Genomic DNA, 24,105 nt, shown 5'->3' on the forward strand with positions numbered 1-24,105 from the left:
GAAATATATTTTTTCCCCGGGGAATTTGATTACAATTTCCGGGTACTTTTTTATCACTATGTAATGTTAGTGCTGTTCAGCAAGTTTGTCCTTCTATACATATAGTAATCAAAATACATTGTGCAAAGGCTCTGTCTGTCCATCCGTGCAAGCTGTAAACTGAGTCAAAATTACGATATCTTAAATATGTTTCGATACTCGTCTGGAAATATCACCCTTTATTTCATCTTTTGAATGACTACAAAGTGAGAGCGTATCTAATATTTCGCTTCACTCGGAATAATATGGAATTTAATTGTTAATTAAATTTTTTATGAAAAGCAATTTATTGTATACAGTATTTTTAAATGTTTTCTAATTTAAATTTATAGTTCAGCACTTCACTTCCCCATAAACGTCTCGACTGAACCATAAATTTCATATGTTTTATACTAAAAACTGGATTATTACTCATACATAGTACATATGTATGTATATATGTGTTTGTGTATGTATGTTTGATCATCTGACTGTATGAAGCAACGCACTTCCCGTACAAAAATTACAACAACTCGCATATGCGTGTTGCTATAATTTATAATCAGCGACAACAATTGTTAATAATGCGTGACTAAATTGAACATTTCTCACTGACAAGTCTCAAGAAACACAAGGAAATCATTAAAACGATACCTGAGCGCATACAGCATACACATTTGCACACTCACACATACCGATCCATATAAACACTCAACCACATTTTGTTTTTGTGCTGAATTATCAATTTGTGCTGGTTATTTGTTAATTTTACTGCGGCACCAAGCCGGCGGTCCAGCGGAAGAACGAACGGTGAGGAGGACAGACACATAGAAAGCCTAATGTAATGCCCAGACAGGCGGCCGGTCAATTAACCAGATGAACCGTACGTCATTTAGGCATGTCAAAAGCGTCTGATTGACCGGCCGGCCGGCAAATCACCCCAGAACCTAGACAAAAGACAGTTAACGGCCTCTGCGCGTGGAAGAAATCGAGTAAGAAAGGCCGGCGAATGTGTGCATTAAGAGCATTGCGGGAACTTTAGTGCCACACACACACGCGCACGCACTCATGCACATTGATAGTGTGGCATGCAGCATGATTGATTTGCGTTTGTCGTGTGTGAAGCATTTCTATTGCACTCAGCCACACATACACACACGCACTTGCCAAGTGCTCGCATCCAGACTTTTTCAATGCTTAAATAATGACACATTATTTTAGTGATTCTTTATTACCCTACCTTGCGCTTGTGCTTGCTTTTGTTTTTGTTTTTTTTTTCATTTTTTTTTTTTTACTTTTGTTTGCATATAAAACATGTTTTCCTTTGCGTCATATGATTTATCTACATTTTTTTTTATTTGCTGTTCATCACTTTTATACCCTTCAATTTTCTTTTATTGCCGCACGAAAATGAATGAACCGAGATTATGGCACTAATGCAATAAAAGACAATCGGCTCTGTAGCCTATAGTCTGTCGTTCGGCGGTGTTGGGCTTCGGGAATTCCATCAAGTGTGGCCCCAGCGTCATAAAGCGTGAAATGCCGCGACAATGTACGACGAGCTGTACTTGGCCACTCGCGGGCCGTGTCGAGTGCGCTGTCGCTGAGTGATAGATGACCACATACAATTTTATCACTTGTAAGAATTTCCGACGCCGCCTTTTCGGTTTGAGTGATGATGATGCGCTACACTATGCAACACAGCGTTGTAGAAAGTGTATGCATTTGAGATCAATGTCCAATTTATTGTGAATTTCAGTTGGATAAGGGTTACAATACACTGATCTCTTCATCATTAAGTTTTGAAGCTTCGTGCCAAGGAAATTACATTCTTTATACTCTGAACAAGGTATATTAAGTCTATTGCGAAGTTTGCAACACCCAGAAGAAAACGTCGAAGACCCTATACATTTTATGTATAAACGATCAGCGTGACAAGCTGAGACAATTTAGCCTTGTCCGTCTGTATATACGCGAACTAGGCCCTCAGTTGTCGGCAAGACGCTGGGTAACGTTGGTAACGCAGATATGGGATCACTATAGCATATAACTACCAAGCAAACTGAACGATCAAAATCAAGTCGCAGTATGTTTAATTTCCATTTCGGTGGAATGTCTGAAGGTATGCGCTTCTAAACATTTAAGCCTTGAACTACCAAACACGGGACAGTCTAGAAGAAAGTGTTGAGTTGTTGCCATCTCTTTTTCTTCCATACAGCTTCTGCAGATGGCATCTGGTTAGATTCCCAGCATTACAGCATGGACGCCATTGGGCAATGGCCTGTTAAAACCCCCACAACAGGGGAGATGATAGCTGGGCAAAGAAATCGCTAGATCACTAGATCTCTTGCGATAAATCTCTGACCAAAAGGATTTTACGACAGGGCATGTACCAATAGTCGCTCAGCGCTGGCCAAGCCCCGCGAAGCCCAGCTATCTAGTAGTAGAAGACAAAAGGATACGGAAGCAGCAACCCGCTCCCATTCTACTGATAGCGGTTCTAGTGAGCCTTTCCTTGCGAGGTCATCAGCTTTACAATTTCCTTCGATTCCACTATGGCCCAGCACCCATACCAGTCTTATCACAAATAGACTCGATGCTTTTGATAGCGAGCCTCTTTGACCAACCCTGATCACTGTTAATAAGTTCATGGCAGCTCATCTCACTTCCTTACAGATGCTGCACTCCTCCTTTAATGGTTGCAACCACGGCTTAGAAAACATTGCAATAGTTTTAGAGAGCTTTTGAGGGTAAACCCTCTACCATTCCCCCTAGAAAAGCAGCTCCCCTGTCCTCCAACGGTATTCCCCCATATATGGGTAAAAAAGAAGCCTCCAGAGTTCGGTTTGGCGACTCCATGATCCAAGTGATCCGGTATGAAGTCAAATTGTGTGAAGATTTCCGAGTGCACAGTCACCTGTTCTTTCAGGAAACCAGATTCTCTGAGTCTGATAGCAACTTTCGCATCCATCCGACGATATCTACGTTAAGTTTACATTTCTTCAACGAAATTTTTTCCAGATCCACTATTTAGTTTTGATAAGAAGACCTCATTCAAAATCGCTTTGTAGCACAGTGTAGCGCATTTAATTGATTACAAGGTACGGTGTGATGTGCAGCATTCGCACTCCTCCCCCACAGCGAAATGATAAATGAATTTCCATTAACTGCGTTTTACGCGAAGGACAGCGGCACAGACAGCCAACTTCAAGGAAAAAAGCAAGGAATTCTAAAACAACAATACAAATAACCACGTCTGCAAGCCAGTTATGGCCAAAGTGGCGAGCAAGAAAAAGAATTATAAATGCGGGCACCTCGAAGAAAAAAGAACACTCAGCTCAAAATAAATTATAAGAAAAGTGAGCGAAAAGTTGAAAGCAGAAGCTGCGCATTATTACACGTGTTAGATGAGGCAACGAATGAAAAGGAACTTAAAACAAAAGCAACAGCAAAACAGCGCACGCTGCAGAACATAAGCTGCCAAGCAAGCAGCTTCCACAAATTCTGCCACACTCCGGCTTGCTGTTGTTGGCTGATCGGCGATTGTCTGCCGCGGGTTGTCTGTCTGCTCATCGTGCTGACCACCGCCCGAAGGAGCGCGCGGGCGACAGCGAGGCGCGAGCTAGTGCCGCAGACAATGAACACGCTGTCATCCATCATGTGAATGGATTTGCCTTGCCGCGCCGCACAAACGCTGATGTAGCAACTAAACTAGCTGCCACAGCCAACGAACTCAAGTGGCAGCTTATATCGCGCGCGGCTAAAGTAGCTGCACTGCAGTGTTTAGCTAACGCGGCTCACCCACACAAACACGCAGCACACGAAACATATTTCGTCAGCGTTTGTGGAGGAGCGCTTTAGAACACTCCGCAGCAGCTTGCAATTGTGAAGTTTTTAAATCACTTTTTGCTGATTTTTATTCTCATTTATTTTGTTGCTATTGCTGTTGTTGTAAATTTTGCTTATTTCCTCTTTATCCGGTTTTTCGAATCTCATTTGCCACATTGTCAGATCTTTGATTATTTCCACGAATTGTGTTGTGTGCTTAACACAGCAGCCGCCGCCGCCTCTGGAGCAGCAGTAATAGTGAGGGGGTGTGGGTGTAACGGCGGCGCTTTTGCAATTGCTGTGTAACCAAAGTTGGCCAGTGGCAAGGCATCAGCTGCGGTGACAGCAAACTCTGTACAGACAAATTGTGCGCATATGCTTCGAGTGAGTCATGTTGGTATGGCAGCGTATGTGTGCTTGTTGTATATGTATATGTGCACATGTGTAGTTGTGGATGTGAAGTTGTGTTATAGATTTGAATGCTCATCCTGCATGTATTTAACAATAATTACAGTTATGAATTTGTGCGCTTTTGCATGCATATTCTCATAGTAATATACTTACATTCATATTAGGGTGGGCCAAAAAAACAAAATTAAAGAATAAAATAAAATAACATTAAGCTACATATAACACCCTTCACAAATCAAAATATTCCTTACTTGATTATGCTTGTTGTGGTAACGGTTATCTAGTCCCCATTAAGGTGGTAAGGTTCTGAAAAGTTGTCTTTGATGTCATCCAACAATAGACCAAAGGAACGTGATATTTCGATGAGTGGAACCATAGGGAGAGGAGTGTCAGATGTGTAGGATTAGCTTGACATGGAAAGAGGTGGTTGGAATCATGCGGAGACTCTTTGCATGCTTGGACATAGGCTTGCTATGTCGGGATCGATTCTGGATAAGTAGGAGCTTAACCTGCTACAGTATCCAATGAAGCTACGCAAGGGTCACGTTCGATTCTCGCGACTACTAGAGCTCTTCGTCTACAATGGGTGGTGGTTTGACACCAGGTACGACATTCAGTGAGAGGAAGTCGATGAAGATGTTTATGGTTCCACTGTAAATGGCAGTCAGCGCATGTCAGTTAGTTGCGTCGGAAGTATGGTCGACGTATTGTCTTAAGTCGTCGATGTAGTTGAGGAAGAACCTCTTGTTGCTCCTACGAGGCGGTTCCACTTCAAAGAGATGACTGCAAGGATGATTTCTACGAAAACACCCCAGCAGAAACTGCTTGGGATAAGTTCACTATGTTCCTTAACTGGGAGCATGCGGACATCATTGTGCAAATGTTCGATAGCAGACATCAAGAGGCATCCCGTAATAGTCCGGAGTCCACTGTTCTGACATGTCTGAAGCTTCCTCATCTGCGTTTCAATGCATCCAGGCGACCATATTGGTGCGGCGTAGTTAAGGACCGGCCGGCCGACCGATTGCCTTTTATGTTGCCAACAACGTTTCTTTGTCTTTTCCTCATGTGCTGCCGGCTAGCGACTTGAGGATTTTGTTGTCGCTCTGTACTTTGGTAATAATTGTGGTCGTGTGAGGAGTGAAGGAGCACAGAGTGTCGAGTGTCACACCTAAAATCAGTCGAAATTTTAACGCCATCGACTACAATATTAGGAGTCTGTACAGACTGTACGCCTTCGTCCAGTTTGCAAATATGGTCCCTGTGGATTTAATGGGGGTGAGTTTTAAGTTCCGTGAAGCGAGCAAGCGAAAATGGTCAAAGAGACAGCCATTTACTTTTGAGCACATACCATCGATTCCATTGCCCGACGTACAATTATCAGCGTACAAAGTGATAGAAGTTCCATGATTGTGACCGAATTTAAAGCCAAACAGGCAATATGAATAACATCGATCGATCACCGTATTCACTACATTTGGTTTCGTGCGATTTTTTCTTGTTCCGCAAGCTGAAATTGGAACCCGTTTTCAGTCGATTGAGGTGATAAAACCAAATTCGCTGAAGGACCTGAAGGCCATCCCAAAAAGTACTTATGAAAAATGTTTCGATTTCCGGGTACTTTTTTGACACAATGCATAGTATTTCTAATGATAACAGATTTTTTATATATTATTTATATGGAAAACTTTAAATGCACACCAACGCCTTTTAAATGAGGCAAACAGTCTTGCCTTTCGGGTATCATTCAATTTGTGTTTTAGCCCACCCTAATACATATGCAGACAAATACATATGCCTCGAATATGTTAGTTCGCTTGACCATGACACCAGCAATTGGCATAATTTGTCGAAATAAATCCAATTTTGATAGATGATGCATAATTGTTGCTGTGATTTCATGTTAAAATTTATGAGCAACAGGAAATTTTAATGTGAGAAATGCAGTTATGTGCCTCCAAAATGCTTATTACCATATATTTTTCGCTGAGACCATGAAGTATTATTCACTGTATACCATAGAAGGCCACCTTCATACATACATATGTGCACATAGGGATGGGTATGTTTAGTCGGTTTTTATTGTGGGAAAAATCACTTGTAGAGTTTAATAATGAAACTTAATATTTGAATGAGTTCTTTGGTATAAGTTAGGTTAATCTGACAGGCTAACGCATATACCAGTTTTGGTCCTTTACGATACCAGAAGGAGTTCAGGTTACTAGGTCTATGAGGAGTAGTCATCCTTTAAGATACCTGTGCCTTACGCGAATTTTAACAGACTCCATGGCCTCACTATCGGTACCTCCTCCTGTTTATACCGTAGCGACCCCGGATGTTAACAGTGTAGTAAGTTCATAAGAGATGCTCCATTGTTTCCCGTTGTCTTACTCTAGACATTTCCTGAAGTCCTAGCTATAAGCAAAATATAATTCTATTCAATTGTATGGTTCTAGTAGCCGTCCAGCTGTGCTCGCTATTCGTCGAATTGTTAAATATTTCGAACGTACTGTTTCTTTACATTAAGTTCAAGTGCCAATAATACAAAGACCCTTGAAGATTACAAGACGTTGTCAAGAATTGGCATCCGTATACCATAAAATTGTTCTCACTCAAGAACTGAAGCCATTGCATGTGGTGAATTTGCTGTTTATGCCTTGGCACAACTTGAAAACGAAAACGATTTTTATAAGAAAATCACCTGCTTCGTTGAAGCTCACTTTCGTCTGACTGGTGCAGTAAATAAGCAAAACTGTCAATTGTGGTGCAAAAAAATACACAAACTATTCAAGAACAACCATTAAAATCACCAAAATTAACAGTTTGCTGTGGTTTTGGTCTGGTGGCATTATCGGTCCGTCCTGCTTTCAAAATGAAACTGGAGACACTAGTTACTGTCAATGGAAAGCGGTATAGATCTATGATAACCAACTTTTTATGGCCGCAATTGGAAGAAGTTGATCTTGACAACCTCTGGTATGAACCAGACGGGTCTACGTGCCACACAGCACGTGCAACAACCAAATTATTGTGAGAAAAGTTTGGGGATTCGATTATTTCAAGAAATTGTGGCATTGAATGGCCTCCAAGAAGTTGTGATTTAACACCATTAGCCTACTTCTTGTGGGGTTTCGTTAAGTCATTGGTCTTTAGCAATAAACCAGACACTTTTCAAGCTTTAGAAGTCAATATTGAACGCGCTTTTCATGGCATACGACTTGATTTAGTGGAAAAAGTACTCGAACGTTGCGAAAACGAATTCAACAGTTTCTGCAAATGAAGTCATGTAGGCAATTCGAATTCAGAACTTAATTGTATCCATTGTACTTCACAATATATAAAAAAACATTTGAATTTACTTAAGATGACCCTGTACAATTAATTCAAATTTTGAGTCCTACAGGCATATTTATTTAAATAATTCTATATATGGTTGAAATCTCATAGAATTTACATTTAGAGAAATTCTGCTTTTCTGAAATTGATTTCTTTAAAGAATGTTATTTAATTTGCATTGAAATGACCATTTTTTGCATTTCATCACAACGGCATTACTAGCAACCATCAAAGGTCAGCATACATTTGATCTGTGTTCATTGTGATGAACAACTTTTCAGCCGGAAGCTGGCATTTGTGGCTTCAATTATCCCCTTAAAGTTTTCTCAATTATTTTGTCGTATTTCTACATTTTTTTATCGCATTTATTTTCTGCAATTTTATTTTGCTTTTTTTTTACAATGGTTTTTTGAATCTCCCCCTCAAAAAATATCTATCTACATCGTTGGATTGCATGATTCATTGTTGCATTTAATTAGCTTCGTAAATTAAAATTCATGCCAAACGAGTTGTCTGTCTGTCTGTCCGTCCGTCTCTGTTTGATTGTCTCGTTTACGACTCGACTCGTCCACTGTCCTTTGCAACTTGTAACCGGTACGTTGTTCATTTGCTGTCCATTACTCTGGATTGCAGTCAACTACTGAGTTTTCTGTTTTATTTTGGAATTTAACTTTGTTGTTTTTGTGTTGTCACATGCTACTTGCGCAAATCAAAATTCCACCTTGCTGTTGATTTTGCTGAACATGTTGGCACTGTTGTTGTTGTAATTGTTGCTGCTTTGTTGCCACTATCGTTGTTGTAATTTTTGTTGCGAGGATTTTGTTGTTGTTTTTGTTGCAATATTGTCGCTATTGTTTTTGTAATTTTTGTTGTAATATTGTTGTTGTTATTGTATTTTTATTGCCCTAATGTTGTTGTAATTTTTGTTGCAATGTTGTTGCATTTTCGTTGCTATTGTTGTTGTAGTTTTTGTAGCAATTGTTGTTGTATTTGTTGTAATGTTGTTGTTGTAATGTTGTTGTTGTTGTATTTTTTGTTGCTATTGTTGCACGAAGATAAATGTGTTTGTGCATTTCAATTGGCAAATTTTAGATTTTACTACGCCATTCTTCCTTCAGCAAATATGCAACTTGTGTGCTTGGTGTTTGAGTGTGTGTGTTGCTGATGTGTGTTAGTTTAGTGCATGTGTGTGTGTTTGCAGCATTTTATTTGCCTTTTAAAATGCTTAGTCCAGCACATTTTCCATTACGAATTTCATTTTTACAGCCCTTGTGTTAATATTATCACATCTGCTTATGCTTGTGTGTGTGTGTGTATGTGTGTGAGTGTGTATGTTATTTTATTACTTGTTCTATCGCTTTTTTATTGCTTTCCTTCCTATTCGGTATGAAACATCGCAACATAAACATTTGTTTAATATTTTCCAGCATTTAAATGTTTAATATTCAACACTCTTTTCGACTTTTTATTAGAAAATTTTTATATTTGCATGCATATATGCCTTGATTCCGATTCACGAATTGATTTTTGTAAACAAAATTCCAAATATTTGAAATATTTTTTTTTTGCTTAATTTCTCTCATGCACATTTACAATTTATGTAAACACGCTGAAATAAATAGGCTTTGGAAAATTGCGATATGAATAATACTTTGTTTGAAAAATTGCTGCATACATTTAGGCGCATAAAGCGTTTAAAGCGCGCAATACGCAGAAAAGTGCAAATGTGTGTGCAGACATGTATAATAAATGAAGTAATTTAATAAACGGCAAAAAATGCGCCAACAGCGTTGCGTAAATTGTTGCATAATATCAGGCGCTCAGCCACGTGAGTTTGTCACTGCGCCGAGTTGGCGTTTTCGCAGTTTGTTAAAGTTTTTGCTGCTGACTTTTCGCCCACACGCTTCCGGTGTGGCACGGTTTCTCGCATTTATTTGCTATTTTTTTACTTTGCAGTGCCTTTTTATTCACGTGCGCAAGTTTGCCGCTGGCTGCCTCGCAGCGCTTTGAGACGATTTCATGTGAAAATCCTTTTACTCACATTTTGTTGTTATTTTTTGTTGTATATTTTTTATTTTCTCTTTGTTGCTTCGCATTTGTAGCAGCCGAGGAAGCACTCAGCAATTGTTTACAGCCATTATGCGCCTGTCAGTATGCAGCAGTTGCGTAAATACATACTTGCGTGTGTTCGTGTAAGTTCGTTTGTCATTTTTATTTCGGTTTTTAACTACTCTGCCATGCATGGCGTGCGCCGGACAGTGCAAAGTGTTCATTCGCGCTTTAAAAGCTAGCGAATGCCTACATGCATCCACACATATGTATGTACATACATATGCATGGACTTTTATGTATATGTATAAGTAGTATGTGAGTACATTTGGGGTCATATAATATATAGAAATGTGTATTTATTTGTTGCTCTTATGTCTCACTACTCCGCTTTTGGCCCGACGACACAATTCCCTATCTGGTATTTCTTAACCTCTTATTCACTATTTTTGTTTTCTTTAACTGCTCTTTAACAGCATTTTACTTCCGTATTTTTAGTGTCCATTCGTAATAAGCCTTGTTCAACTCCGTTTGCTGTGTATTCACTCTTTATTCAGTGGAAAATGTTCTTTGTCTTTAAGCTATATGAATAGTGCTGCCAGCTATCTTTGAATAAATTGTATAAATAAAAAAATTAATTATTAGTTTGCTGATAATAGTTTGCACTTTTGCCAAAAGAGGCTAGAATCGGGTCGCAACTTGCCTTAGTCACTGGTCTTATATGGTCTTTGACACGCGTGATGTTTTGCTTCAAGGCCTGAATCGAAGCGGGATTGTCGGCATAGACTTCAAACGTTACATATCCCTAAAGGAAAAAGTCTAACAGTGTGATATCACACGATCTTGGTAACCAGTCGACCGGCTCAAAACGTAAAATTATCTGCTCACACAAGGTTTATAGAAACCAAATGTCGCCCAGATCACGAGCTTTGATTTTAGGCATCGAATAGTCGGTTATCATAGTGCGATAACTGTCGCCATTGACGGTTACGTTTTCACCGGCATCATTTTTGAAGACATATGGACCGATAATTCCACCGGCTTACAAGCCACACCAAACTGTTGTTTTTTCTGAATGAAACGGCAGCTCTTGAAGTTCTTCATGTTGCACTTTCTCCCAAATGCGGCAATTTTGCCTGTTTACATACCCATTGAGCTAGTAATGGGCCTCATCGCTGAGCAAAATTTGGCACGAAAACGTCGGATGTTCTTGGAACTTTTCAAAAGCCCATAGAGTGATGCAAAAACTGTACTTTGTTTGCTTTCAATTTAAGATTTCGACTTAAAAAGCACCAAATCGTTCCATATGTCAGTCCGAGTTGCTACGAACGGATACCCACGGTCTTCGGAACGTATTCTTTACAGAACGAGAATTTTCGTAATAAAGTTGAACGATTTGTAAACGTTTTTCAGGTGTAAGTCTTTCCATGATGAAATGCCAAACACGACTGAACAAAAACAACACGTGACAACACGCTTGACACGACTCACACGTGATCTGTCAAAAAACAGGAGTTTGAGAAAAGTACCTTGCTTGGATCACCCATTAAGTAATACCAAAAGTTAATGCAACCAGTCCAAACCTTTCCCTAGCTCCAATATATCTGATAGAGTAGTGTGGCTTGACGATGAATATGCATGAAGTTAGTCTAGACCTTGGTCTAAACCTCAGTTACATTTATGTCACACATACATATATCATTTGAGCTAATGAAGTAGCCTCAGCCCTTCCTTACTTGTTTATATACAAGAATCGTAGTTTCACACTGAAGAGCCAGATAATAATTATTAATATTATGCAGAACTAGTTAAAACTCTACCGTCGGTACACCAAGAGTTGACAAAACATTTCGCCTGCATGTAAGTACAAATTAATTTCAAATTCATAAAGAAATTTTATTGCATTACTCCCTTTAAAGTATACTTATTTACACCAACAAAAACTCTAGGAAATGTTATGTCACTCGATGTTTATCCAAATGTCCATGGACAGTCTGAACTGAACTTTTAGTAAATTAATTTATTTTCTGTTTTAATGTTGCATACTTTTCAGCGCCCAACCTTGTACTACCCCCCTTCTTAAACATTGCTCCGAACGCCTCAACCGCCTGTTTGCGCCATCGTTTTCGCTTTGTCTCCCTCGTCTAATTTATTATTTATGCGCATATTCGCTTTTACCTCCCCAATTCAATTGAATTGGCGCCACTTAGGCTTAACACGCTGCCCGCGGCTCATGTTACACTTCAACCACTCCCTCTCTCTTTTTCTCTGCACTTCAACCGAAACAATGCCATGCAAAAAGCTTAAAACAATAAATGGAAGCATTAATAATTATACATATGTACGGGCAGACTAAGGGGAGTTTTTATGTGTCCTGTGTTTGTTGACGTCTTGTTGTTTTCGTGTCTAGGTGCCAACTCTGCAATTTCCCGCTTTATTGTGGGTAGTTTAGGTTCTTTAGTGCAACCAATGGAAAGTGCGAAAATTGATTTGGGAACTTATAATATATATTTTTTCGGAACTTAAATATATATTTTTTGTGCAAGCATATGTATAAAAAATATTTTTTTTTTATAAAATTTAGCCTCTAATGGAATGAATGGATGCGACTAGTCCCTGACGTTTTGATATATCGGTCTGAAATTTCGCTCACGTCCGTTTCTCTGCCGATAGCGGTCCATTATTGCAAACAGTTACCATACAAACTTAACGATAAAAACCATGTCTTATTTGGAAAAATGTTTATTTGACAAGAAATTTCCCAGAAATTTAGGGGGGATAGTCACCTAAGACAATGGTGTAATCTCCGAAGAATTTTTTTAGATCGGAGTGCTATAGCATACAGCTGCCATACAAACTGAACGGTCAAAATCGAAATAAATAACTTTATAAAAGCTATTTTCAGCGTTGTTTATATGAAACTTCGTGGCTTGAAAAAACTGGCTTAGCTAACTGTTGACCGCTTACATTTCCGAGTTTGGTTATACATTAATTGCTAAAAGAAATTCATATGTAAAGGGTATATAACATGGATGCAGCCAAAGTAAACATTTTTCTTGTTTTCTCTTTTATATTGTACACTTTTTAAAGCCATTTTATTTTATTTTATTTTATTTTATTTTGTTTCATTTTATTTTATTTTATTTTATTTTATTTTATTTTATTTTATTTTATTTTATTTTGTTTTATTTTATTTTATTGTATTTTATTTTATTTTATTGTATTTTATTTTATTTTATTTTATTTTATTTTGTTTCATTTTATTTTATTTTATTTTCTCTTATTTTATTTTATTTTGCTTTATTTTATTTTATTTTATTTTATTTTATTTTATTTTATTTTATTTTATTTTATTTTTTTATTTTATTTTATTTTATTTTATTTTATTTTATTTTATTTTATTTTATTTTATTTTATTTTATTTTATTTTATTTTATTTTATTTTATTTTATTTTATTTTATTTTATTTTATTTTATTTTATTTTATTTTATTTTATTTTATTTTATTTTATTTTATTTCATTTTATTTTATTTTATCTTGTTTTATTTTATTTTATTTTATTAAAAAAAAAACAATTCAGTTATCATTTCGTCCCACTGTGACACGTTAACATATTTCTCTAACTTCTTCTTCGCTCTCCCCATATCTATCTGTCTCTCTTGGCTGCGCACCGCTTCCTTTCAAAGCCAGGAAATAACCGTATTCTTATTTTTCTCCTTCTGCCTTCCACTCCTTGTTATTCTTCTTCAATACTCATTGAATATCTTGAGTTCGTTGAACTAAACGTTTGGCGTCTTCTTCCACCCCTTTTTACCTTCCAAACCAAGTCAGTGCCCCACCTCTAGCTTAAATTCGTCTTTGTTTTGACGACAACACTTGCCCCCCGCCGCGCCCATCCACTGCACACATTCTAACTGTATCCATTCAGTTTGTGTTTCATTTTAACTCCACTTCGCTGTTCAAGTCCTTTCTTTGCACTTCAGCGCGCGCTCGCCTTTATTTATGTATCTACTTATGTGCTTATACTAATACTTACTTCACTTTACGTTACATGCATGTGTGTGTGTGTGTGCGCGTCACGTATATGTATATGATTACCTTTTGTTAGGAGGAAGACGCTGAAGTCAGCGGGGCGTCGGCAGCGCGCAGACATCGTTTTGTATTTTGTCGTGTCTTGACTTCAATTGCGTCGCGTTGCAGCGTTAAGCCGCATATTTTTGTTTTTGTACGCCGATGTTTTGTGCTTTTGTGGCGCCATGTAAACAATGTTTTAGTATTTTGTTTACAGTTTTAAAGTTCAAAAAGAAGAACTAAGCCAAGTAAGTTCACAAAAAGTAAAACACAAAAACAACAAAAATATGCTGAGTTGTGTGTCGTCTAGCAGACAACAACAAAAGAAATTAAAAAATGGCCAGCAAGCAAGCACCTAACGTGCCTACACGTGCACAACAGTCATACATGTGTGCTTCTGTGTGTGTGTGTGTGTGTGTGGCGAGACTTCAAAATATTTACGGGCTTTGCAAATGTTTTTCCTTTAGTCGACTTTGTTGACTTGATTTGTTGTTATTTTCTAAATGTTTGCGTTAACTTTTTAGCTTGGATAATTTGATTTAAATTCTTCATACTCATAGTGTGGCTCCTGCTCACATGTACGGCAACTTCTTTCGGCTGGGTTTGTAGTTGTATGTATGCTTTGCATAGTTGTAGGCGCTTAAGCAGCAAATAATTTGCTGTTCTTTGAACAATATAAACTTGGAAATTTTTTTATATTAATTTTGCTTTCAAAACTAAATTTTCGCTTAAAAACTTTTCAGAAATATCTTTAAATTCCTATAAAATATACTTATATGTAACTAGCTGATGAAATAAATTTGTACCTTTAACAAAGAAACGATAGCGAACAAACGTTTTAATAAGTTTTGAAAATTTTCCTTTTTATTTATTTATTTTTTTAAATATTTTTTGCTAAAGACCATCAAAACCGGTCGAGTGGATATGAATAAAAAGTCGTGTAACTAATCAAACTTTGATTTATTAAAATATATATGTACATATGTATATAGAGATATGTATATATAGCATAGCTGTTTCAAAATATTTTTGGTGAAATAAAAATGTAATAAAAAACCAGTTCAATCGCAGCTAATTGAATGGTAAGAACTAAAAACCTATTCCAAGATAGCACTTCTAACTTTTTTATAAAAAAAAATTATTTTGGAAACCTTTGAGATTGCGTTCTAAAGCAAGTCTCCCAGAAGCTGTAGAAACATTGACACAACTCTGAGAATCTCTAAGATATTCAGTTTAGATTAGGTTAGGTTAATCTGGTAAGCCACGAATACATAGACTAGATTGGTCTTTTGTTACAAGTATGTCAGAATGAGTTGACTTGCTAAGTTCAAAAGGAGTAGTCATCCTTTAAGATGCCTGCGCTTGACCTGAATTTCAACAGATTCTGCGGCCTCACTGTCGATACCTTCTCCAGTGTATCATACTGTGGGAACCACAGCTGCTTACAGCGTAGTCTTGCCAATGCGGGACAAGTGCACAAGAGATGCTCCATTGTTTCCCTGACTGCCCTGCTCCAGGCATTTCCTGCAGTCTTCTCAATATGTCAGCCCCATCTGTGGGCATGTGACAGTGACCAGTTAGTATTCCCATCATGCTCCTACAGTGTCTTCTATCGATTCATTATCATAGATGTCTAACTATTGATAATTTTTTTCCGATCCCCAAATAAAATGCATTTCATTTGTAAGTCAAAGGAAACACATTTCTTTTTGGTAATATTTTTTAGAAGCCATTTTATTTATTAAATATATAAACATATTTACATTTACAGAATTTACCATAATATAATTTCATAACACTGGTTACCAGAATTTTATATTTTTTTTTTACACACGAAGAAGTTCATACACCAGCTACATTGAGAGAAATTTTTGCTTAATGTAAAAAAAAATTATTATGATTTTCTTGAATATTTGGCTTCTGGAAGTTTTTTCAAAATCACCAACAATAATGCCAGTATTCCTGAGCTCCATTTCCCTTGATAGCGCTTTTTTATTAAGGAAAAGTCCAGATGGAATCTCTCGCCTTGTTCATCACTCACAGCACCCAAATTTGACGAGCAGAAATCCAGATGAGCCTTCAGCATATGTTTTTTTAAAGACTTATTATCTCTAAAAGCTTTATATAGCATTATTAGGTCTTTGCAATTTTCCTATTTATGATTTCTTAGAAAATTTTGCACAACATTCACAAAACATTTCCAGGCGAGTTTTCCACTGATCATTCTGTTTTTCTTCAATTTTCCTAACCTTTATCATTTGCCGTATTTTTGGACCTACAAATGTTCCTTCTTCAAGTGGAGCCACGCTGAGTTAGGGAAATTTCTCTTTCAGTTGTACAAATACACTGCCGTCTCTAGGCACAGAAAAACTTGAAATGATTGAAAAAAAAGTATAATATTTTGTTAGTAAGGGTACACCAACATGAAAAAATGTCATCACAAAGTTCGTACAAAAAATGAACAGTGTTTACTAGTGTTTTTTTGCATTCCCTTAGTCTCGTAGCCAATCTCCAGGAAGGAAGATTTTCCTGCTCAAAATAATATAAAATCTCAAAGCCGTAACATTTATTACTACTAAAGTTGGATAGAGAAATAATGGAAGAACTAGTCAAACTTTTGTTCTTAGACTTTTAGCGGCTTCCCAAAACAACTCGTTTTATGCAAAAATTTTCATTTCAGAGCAATGTAAAAAATCGAAATTTATCAAATTAAAAATTATGAAGAATTTTATTTTTCCGATCATTACTTGGAAAATGTATGCAGAAAGGTCGTATTAAAATTTAAAGTCGATTGGTTCAGCTTTTTTGTTTAAGTCTTTCGAGTATGCACACAATCCTATTAAAAAAAACGGATAGTTAAATTATCCATATATAAAGTTCTATAACTTGAGTATGAACCTTCTTAACGGCAAGTCGCTTTTTGTGCATAAATTTAACAGCTTTGAACATACTTGTATTTGTATCATCAATAAATCAAAAAATGAAACAGTTGACTGGTGACTAGAGTTTTTATAAAAAACATACCAAGTTCGAAGCAAATGGCTGAAGTCGTTAAGGGAAAAATGGTCGCAACAGATATTTTTTAAAGTAGGATTTAGAAAATCACCTCTTGCTGGATTCTTCTTGGATGAACCTGGCGTCGAAATAGGTGCATCTTCCGTACGTAGGAGATTTATGAATGTCGAGCTTGTAGGAAGACATCACATCACGCAAAAAAAAAACGTTTTTGAACGCAAAAAATGCAAAAAAAAAGTTTTTGAACGCAAAAAATGCGTCACCTGGCAACCGAAATAAAAGTCTTGGAATTTTTTTTATAGGTTTAGGTACATTTTATTTATATTTGTTATTGCTATTTAGCTGTAGTTTACTTGTAATGAATAGTCAACTCTGTAACATTTTATGAAAAGTAAGAATTAATATTTGTAAATAAAAATGTAAGGTAAATCTATTTTGGAATTAACTAATTTTTTACTAACACATCAACTAAGAAATGTCGGTAAATATTATAAAAAACATTAATCTTTACTTATTCAAATTCATTTTACTTCTATTATACATTTTTTTCTTTGCATTATCTTTACAGGGCAGTCACAGATCCACGCGATGGACGACGCGTCGCACTCAAAAAGCTTCCAAATGTCTTTCAGTCGCTGGTCTCATCGAAACGAGTTTTCCGTGAATTGAAAATGCTCTGCTTTTTCAAGCATGAAAATGTGAGTACAACAACCAAAAAATTTTATTCGACTTAACATTGCTTTATGCGCCCGGCGCATTGAATAACATATCCGTTAATATAACCAGTCTGTGGTTACCCCTAAAATACTATGCAATGAGAAGCTTTATTCATTGCGTTCTACTGAAAAGTTGCGTTGCAATTCTTTAAATTTTAATACAACGCAGTCAATGTTGAAAAAGTTGAAATTTTGAAAGCGTTGAGCGCAAAAGTGCTGAATACCTTATCCAATCTCTAAACACTGCCGTGAAAATTATGCAAAAAATTTTCCCAAAAAAAAAAAAAGTAAATATTTTTATAAAAATCTGCTAAAAAAATTGCAATTGATTGCTACAGCATGAATTTTTAATATACCTATGCATACACATATTTACGAATGCACATGCATAAATAAAATTTCCCGTTATTATAATTTCAAAACGTTTGCATTGCTGCGCTGCATTTTCTATTTGCGAAAAATGCCAAATGAATTTCGTTTTTCCGACACGCGGCAGCGACAGCACGCTTTATTACTGCGAAAGCAATTTGTTGTTGCATCGACAAGCATATGTGTGTGTGTGTGTGCGTTTGTTTGCTACAATAGCTTGCAATTTAATACACATTTGCAGCGCAATTCGAAAAGCAGCTCGCATTCATCTTTTCAATTGAATTGTAGACTTTATTTACAATTGCATTGCATATCAATAGGCGCATAAGCTTTTCACATTATATAAAGCGTTTGCTGCTGTTCGTGCATAGCCGCTTACAGCTCGAAATGCGCCATTTCAACTCATTTGATGTATTGAATGCGCTTTTGGCGCAAACACAAGCACACACACAACACATTCCTGTACATATACATATACATGCATACTTGCAATATAGCGTGCGCGCAAACGGAAATGTGTAGAAGAGGTGTGCTTAATAATATGAAATTGAAATAACGGTATTGCGTATCATTTGGAGTAGTTTCCGAAAAGTCTAAGAAACATTTTAATTCTTTGTTATTGTTTACGCTCAGTTGATAGTTGAAAAAAATCGAAAACATATATGTACAATCATATTTAAGAATATGCGCCGAAAATTTGAAGTTGATCCTGTAAATACCTTCGGAGAGCATAAGAATTATTTAACTTAGTCTAATCGGCTTCAAAAACTTTAAACACATTTTTCTCGAAACGCTGTTTTGAGATACGTTTAATAATCTCCGAAACGGTTGAGCCGATTGACTTGAAAGTTCCAAACGATAGCTACGTTTGTAAAGCAATTATCGAAGCAATAAGATTATTGCCAATACAGGGTCCGGCACTCGAAGTGTAACCAATTAAAAAAGCCATAAATTCGGTTTGGAAAATTATTATTTTTTTATTTTAAAGGACAAAATGTGTTGAGAGCCATTGTATGGTCGTAATGAAGTTCGGAACGTTATTTTTCAGCCATTTTTGGTTCACTCGCGCTTTGTGAGACGGTGCTGAGTCTTGTTGAAACGTCCATGGTTTGCGACCGAACTGTTTGTTTGCCCACGGCTTCAAAGCAGCCTCCAGAACACTTTCCCGATAATATGTCGCATTTACTTTGACGCCAGGCTCCATGAAAACAATTGGAGAGCGCCCATCTGCGGTGACAGCGGCCCAAACCATTATTTGTGGCGGGTGCTGCCTCATGGTGGCCAATCGATGACTTAGATTCTCGTATGAATGGTCGGTCAAGTAAATCCTATCGTTTTTTGATGTGAGATCATGGGCCTTTTGGAACTTGTAAGGCGTGACCTTGAGCTCATTTTTCAATATGCGTCGGATGCTGCGGTCGGATATTTTCAGTCAAAATTTTGACTAGACCATCGATTATACCCGTATCTATCTATAATAATAACATTTTTTTTACTTTTTAGATTCAGTATAATTTTGAACAGAAAAATTTTAGTTAAGAGCTTTAATTTTAATTTGCGCAGAAGCCAAAAATTTATAAGAAATGTGAAAGTGAGAAATTTTTAAAATTGTGATTTACTCATAGCGCTCGTATCTTTTCTACTATGCTTGCTTTTATACCTTAAACTGGGTTTATTAAACGTCGGAGACCATATAACTTATATACACAAATGATCAGCTTTAACAGCTGAATAGATTTGCCATTTAATCTGTGCTCTGCTGCAGCAAGGAGCACCTGTGGGCAAACACTTTTTAAACGTTTTTCTAACAAACCGTTTGTAGTTTCATACAAATTTCCTTCCATAACTCGAAGTCTGATATATAATTGCTTGGATTCCTATGCTCTGGTTGACAGTAGCTTTAATGAATACAAGAATTATGATAATAGCTAATTCGTCTGCAGATATGATCGATTGTTGTTCATTATCGATAACTAATTTTATCGATATACATATATATTTGCAGATGCTACCAGAGAATCCCAGTCATAACTTTAATTTGTTCGATATATGTATATACAAACAAAAATAGATGTTTTTTTTTAATTCCAAGTGCATGCGAGTATAACCCCTTAAAAGAGAGGCTTTTTGTTGTCATCATTCCAAACTCAGCTGATTTGATTTTCATCATCAGGAATATACGAGAATTATTACCTATGCAATTCGAGTAAATAACAAGAAAAATCGTTAACGTTGGTTGCACCGAAGCAATCATACCCTTCACAAATACAAAATGTTCCTTACAAGAACTTGATTCAGACAGTTTATATGGCAGCTATATGATACAGTTATCCGATCTGAACAATTTCTTCGCAGATTGTACCGTTGGCTTTAGAAATAATGAAAATGAAAAAGTTTTCCATACTAGCTCTTTATTCCGATTGTTCGGTTTGTATGATATATGGCATGGCATATGCTTTATTGGTCCGACAGCGGACGTTCCGACAAATGAGCAGGTTTTTGGAGAGAAAAAAAGAGTGTACAAAATTTGCAGATTGGTATCTCATAAACTGAAGAACTGTTTCGGTTATATACAGATGGACAGACGGACCGACGTGTTACAAACTCCTTGGCAAATTTAATATACCCTGTTATTGTTCTTCTTTACTGGCGTAGACACAGCTTACGCGATTATAGCCGAGTTAACAACAGCGCGCCAGTCGTTTCTTCTTTTCGCAAGGTGGCTACAATTGGAGATTCCAAGCGCAGCCAGGTCCTTCTCCACCTGATCTTTCCAACGGAGTGGAGGTCTTCCTCTTACTCTGCTTCCCCCGGCGGGTATTGCGTCAAATACTTTCAGAGCTGGTGTGTTTTCGTCCATTCGGACAGCATTGCCTAGCCAGCGCAGCCGCTGTCTCTTGAGTCGCTGAACTATGTATGTTAATGTCGTCGTATATATCGTAAAGCTAATCATTCCATCGACTTGGGTATTCGAAGTTGTCAATGCGCAAAGGACCATAAATCTTCCGCAGAAGACCTTATAATATCTGACATAAATGATTAGTTGCAAGATCCATCGCATGAAGCAAGATTTTTCTTTGGAAATAGATGAGAAAACACTGCTGCCACGCGAGAAAATTTAGATGTTTGATAAAATATTTAGAAAAAGTAGACCGGAATATTTCTGTTTTTCAAACTCAGTATTGCTTTCGAAATTCAGGAGGAGTTCAGTGCAACTTCGGCAACCTCTGTACGGAAAATGTTTGGGTATACTTAGTATTCGAGGTCGTCAGCTTTTGTTTGACAAATGACTGGGGAACCGCTGAACTTTAGTTTATCCCTGCACTGCTAGTGTGAATGATGAACGCGGGGGCAGCGGTCTTTCGGGGTCCGGACGGGAGTGGTTGTGGGTGTGTTAGACAAGTTCATATTGCTGCTTGACTGATAGACTGTGATGTGGTCGCTGGTTGACTGTCAGCACGCTTACCTAAGGAAAATTGGGTGTGTACGGCAGCAACAGCAACAGCAACAACACGACCAACAACCACAATGTGGACTGGTGCAACGCACAAAAGGGAAACAGCAGCAATAAAGTGTACACCAACAACAACAGCAATAACAAACAGTGGTTGAGTGTAAAGCGGATGGGCTGGGCGAAACGTGCAACGGAGACAATCAGGTAGGGCAGCCAGGCAGGCAGGCAGTCTTTTTGGGGCCCATTCGGATCGGCAGCAGGCAGTAGAGTTTTCGAACGACGCAATCGCATGGGAATGAATTATAAAATTCAATCACATTTTTGAAGGGCTGCTCGCCGGCAAGTTTTGTCAATGTGCAACACAATGTAATTGCATTTGAGCGCCTATGAATGTGAGCTTAGGTGCACGCAATTGTATAGTTATATGTGTGCATTGCATAATGCTTGTAGTAGGCAAGGGTTCGCTGTCGTTAGTGGCAGTTCAACAGCTGTTGCAAGTAGCAGCCACATTGTTAATGCAGTTAAATGCGGTTTTATGCTGGAAATTCATTTTGCTGCTCCAACATTCGTTTATGCTCGCATGCATTAGCTTTGCCGCTTGTTTGTTCTTTTCGCTGCTGGCAGCCAGCGTTTTGATTGATTTGCTGAAAAAAATTCATAAATGTGTTTTTGTTGTTGTTTTTTGTAATTTTTTGTTTTTTTATTTTTTAATTTTTTTCAACGCTTTTTGGTTTCTCTTGTGGTTTGCTGTGTCGGGCAAGGTTGATTGCACTCAGCGCTTGGCTCAATTAAGCAGTTGGCGCAGCGGAAAAAGCGGTGAGGCCAACACACACACACACAAACTCTTGCTCCAAAATATACTCTCTCAGATATGCATGCTTGTATGTGTATTTAACTGAAAATTTACCATCAAAGGCGCTGCCTGTCTGTCGGACAGGAAATGCAATAAAATGAATGATTTAAATCCACTAATTTATTTTGAAGGGTTTTTAGTTTAGTTGAATGCCACATAAAATTGTATTAATTGCTTGTAATTCGAAAAGCAGAGAGCAAAACTATGTTGTGACCACATTAAATATTAGACACTAATTACTAAGAACTTTTCATTCGAAAGGCTGAAGGGCGTGACTTTGTGGAAGGGTGTGCGGCACGTTCAAGCTCCACTATGAAAATTTACAACTTTTTTGTGCACTAGAACCTTTCGCCTTATGCAATAAGTGTTTTTTTTTTTTTCAAAGTAAAAATGCGTTTTATTTGTGTTTTATAAAACAAACTTCAGCAGTCCGGATCTGCAGCATCAAATTTAAGTATTTTTCAAGTTTTAGTACTAATGAGACAAAAAATATAATTTTAGCTAATTTTGTAGTTTAAGTATTAGGTTAGGTTAGGTTGGATGGCCGATCTAAGATCGCACGTGGACTAAACGTAGTCCTTTGTGATGCCATAGAAAATAGAACTCCCGTATTCGGACTTAAAGATCGGCAAAACGTTTGGTGGCCGATACAAATGTACAAATGCGCTTGATATCTACTCCCACCAGTTCGGAAGGATGTCTGAAGGTATGTGCCCCCAAGTATCTAAGTCTTAACCTCCCGAATGCGGGACAGTCAAGAAGGAAGTGCTGACTAGTTTCTGGCGCATCTTCTTCTAAGCAGCTTTTGCAAGTGGCCTCCGGTAAGATTCCTAGCCTTACAGCATGCGTGCCAATAAGGCAATGGCCTGCAAGAGCCCCACTACTAAAGAGAGGCTTGCCTTACTAAGGGCGAAGAGATCGTTAGATCTTCTGTGATCTATCTTGGGCCAGAAAGCTTTTGCGACCGCGCAAGTACCAGTCCTGGCCCAGCGTTGACCAAGCATCCGTGAGGCCCAGTTTTCCAGTAGTAGGACACAAGAGGACACCGGAGCACCGACTTGTTGCCATTCTACCGATAGTGACTCTAGGGTACCCTTCCTTGCTAGCTCATCAGCTTTGCAATTACCCTCTATTCCGCTGTGGCCTGGCACCCATACAAGCCTTATAGTAAATACTGTCGCCGCCAGGGACAGTGAAGCCAGACACTCCTCAACCAGTCCTGAATGCACTGTGAGTGAATTCAGGGCTAGTATCGCCGCTCTACTATCTGAGTGAATGGTCACTTCCCTGAAGGTGGATACCCTCCGGAGTAGCAGATCCGCTGCTACCTTAATGGCTGCAACCTCAGCCTGGAAGACACTGCAGTAGTCAGGAAGTCTGAAACTAGTGCTGATGGAGAGCTCCCGACAGTAAACCCCTCCACCAACCTTCCCCCCAAGCTTTGACCCATCCGTAAAGAAGCTTACTGCCCCTCTCCTCCAACGGCTCCTTCCCACCCATAGCTCCCTCTTCGGTATATGGATAGAGAAGAAACCGCGGGATTTTGAATGTATACTTTGAATAAGCAAACATAAAAAACGCATACGCATACGCATATACAACAAAAACGCAAAAGCAAAAAAATGAATCAACAAAACAAGAATATATGGTGAAAACTGTAAAAACAACTTCAATGATCACTTTCTATCCTTAAGAAGCGATTTGAAAGTTAGTTTAAGTATTGTTGTATTTCAATCTTGAATCAGCTATGCTATTTTGCGCAATTTTTTAGACTTTTTCATATTTCCGTAGCAAAATTTAATATTCAAAAAATTTGTGTTTCCATATTTAATATTTCATTTTGTCAATAAATGGATGACTTTGAAATGAAAACCGTTAGAAGAACGTATACCTGAATATTTCAGACAGTACATAAGTATTTTAATAATAATAAAAAATAAAAGTATGGCTAAGTTTGGATTCAACCGAACCGATAATGGATACC

The 24,105-nt window shown here is 37.6% G+C and overlaps 1 protein-coding gene across 3 annotated transcripts in view; it reads left to right on the forward strand.

The window, feature by feature from the left end:
• LOC126762572 (serine/threonine-protein kinase NLK2) overlaps positions 1-24,105 on the forward strand; it is a 293,423-nt gene that overhangs the window by 223,305 nt on the left and 46,013 nt on the right. For all 3 annotated transcript variants that reach the window (XM_050479424.1, XM_050479426.1, XM_050479425.1), the window contains exon 3: positions 17,298-17,427. In XM_050479424.1, the coding sequence (XP_050335381.1) occupies positions 17,298-17,427 (130 nt within the window). The remainder of the gene's footprint in view (positions 1-17,297; positions 17,428-24,105) is intronic.

This window comes from Bactrocera neohumeralis, chromosome 6, assembly GCF_024586455.1.
Source record: "Bactrocera neohumeralis isolate Rockhampton chromosome 6, APGP_CSIRO_Bneo_wtdbg2-racon-allhic-juicebox.fasta_v2, whole genome shotgun sequence".
NCBI classification, from domain to species: Eukaryota; Metazoa; Arthropoda; class Insecta; order Diptera; family Tephritidae; genus Bactrocera; species Bactrocera neohumeralis.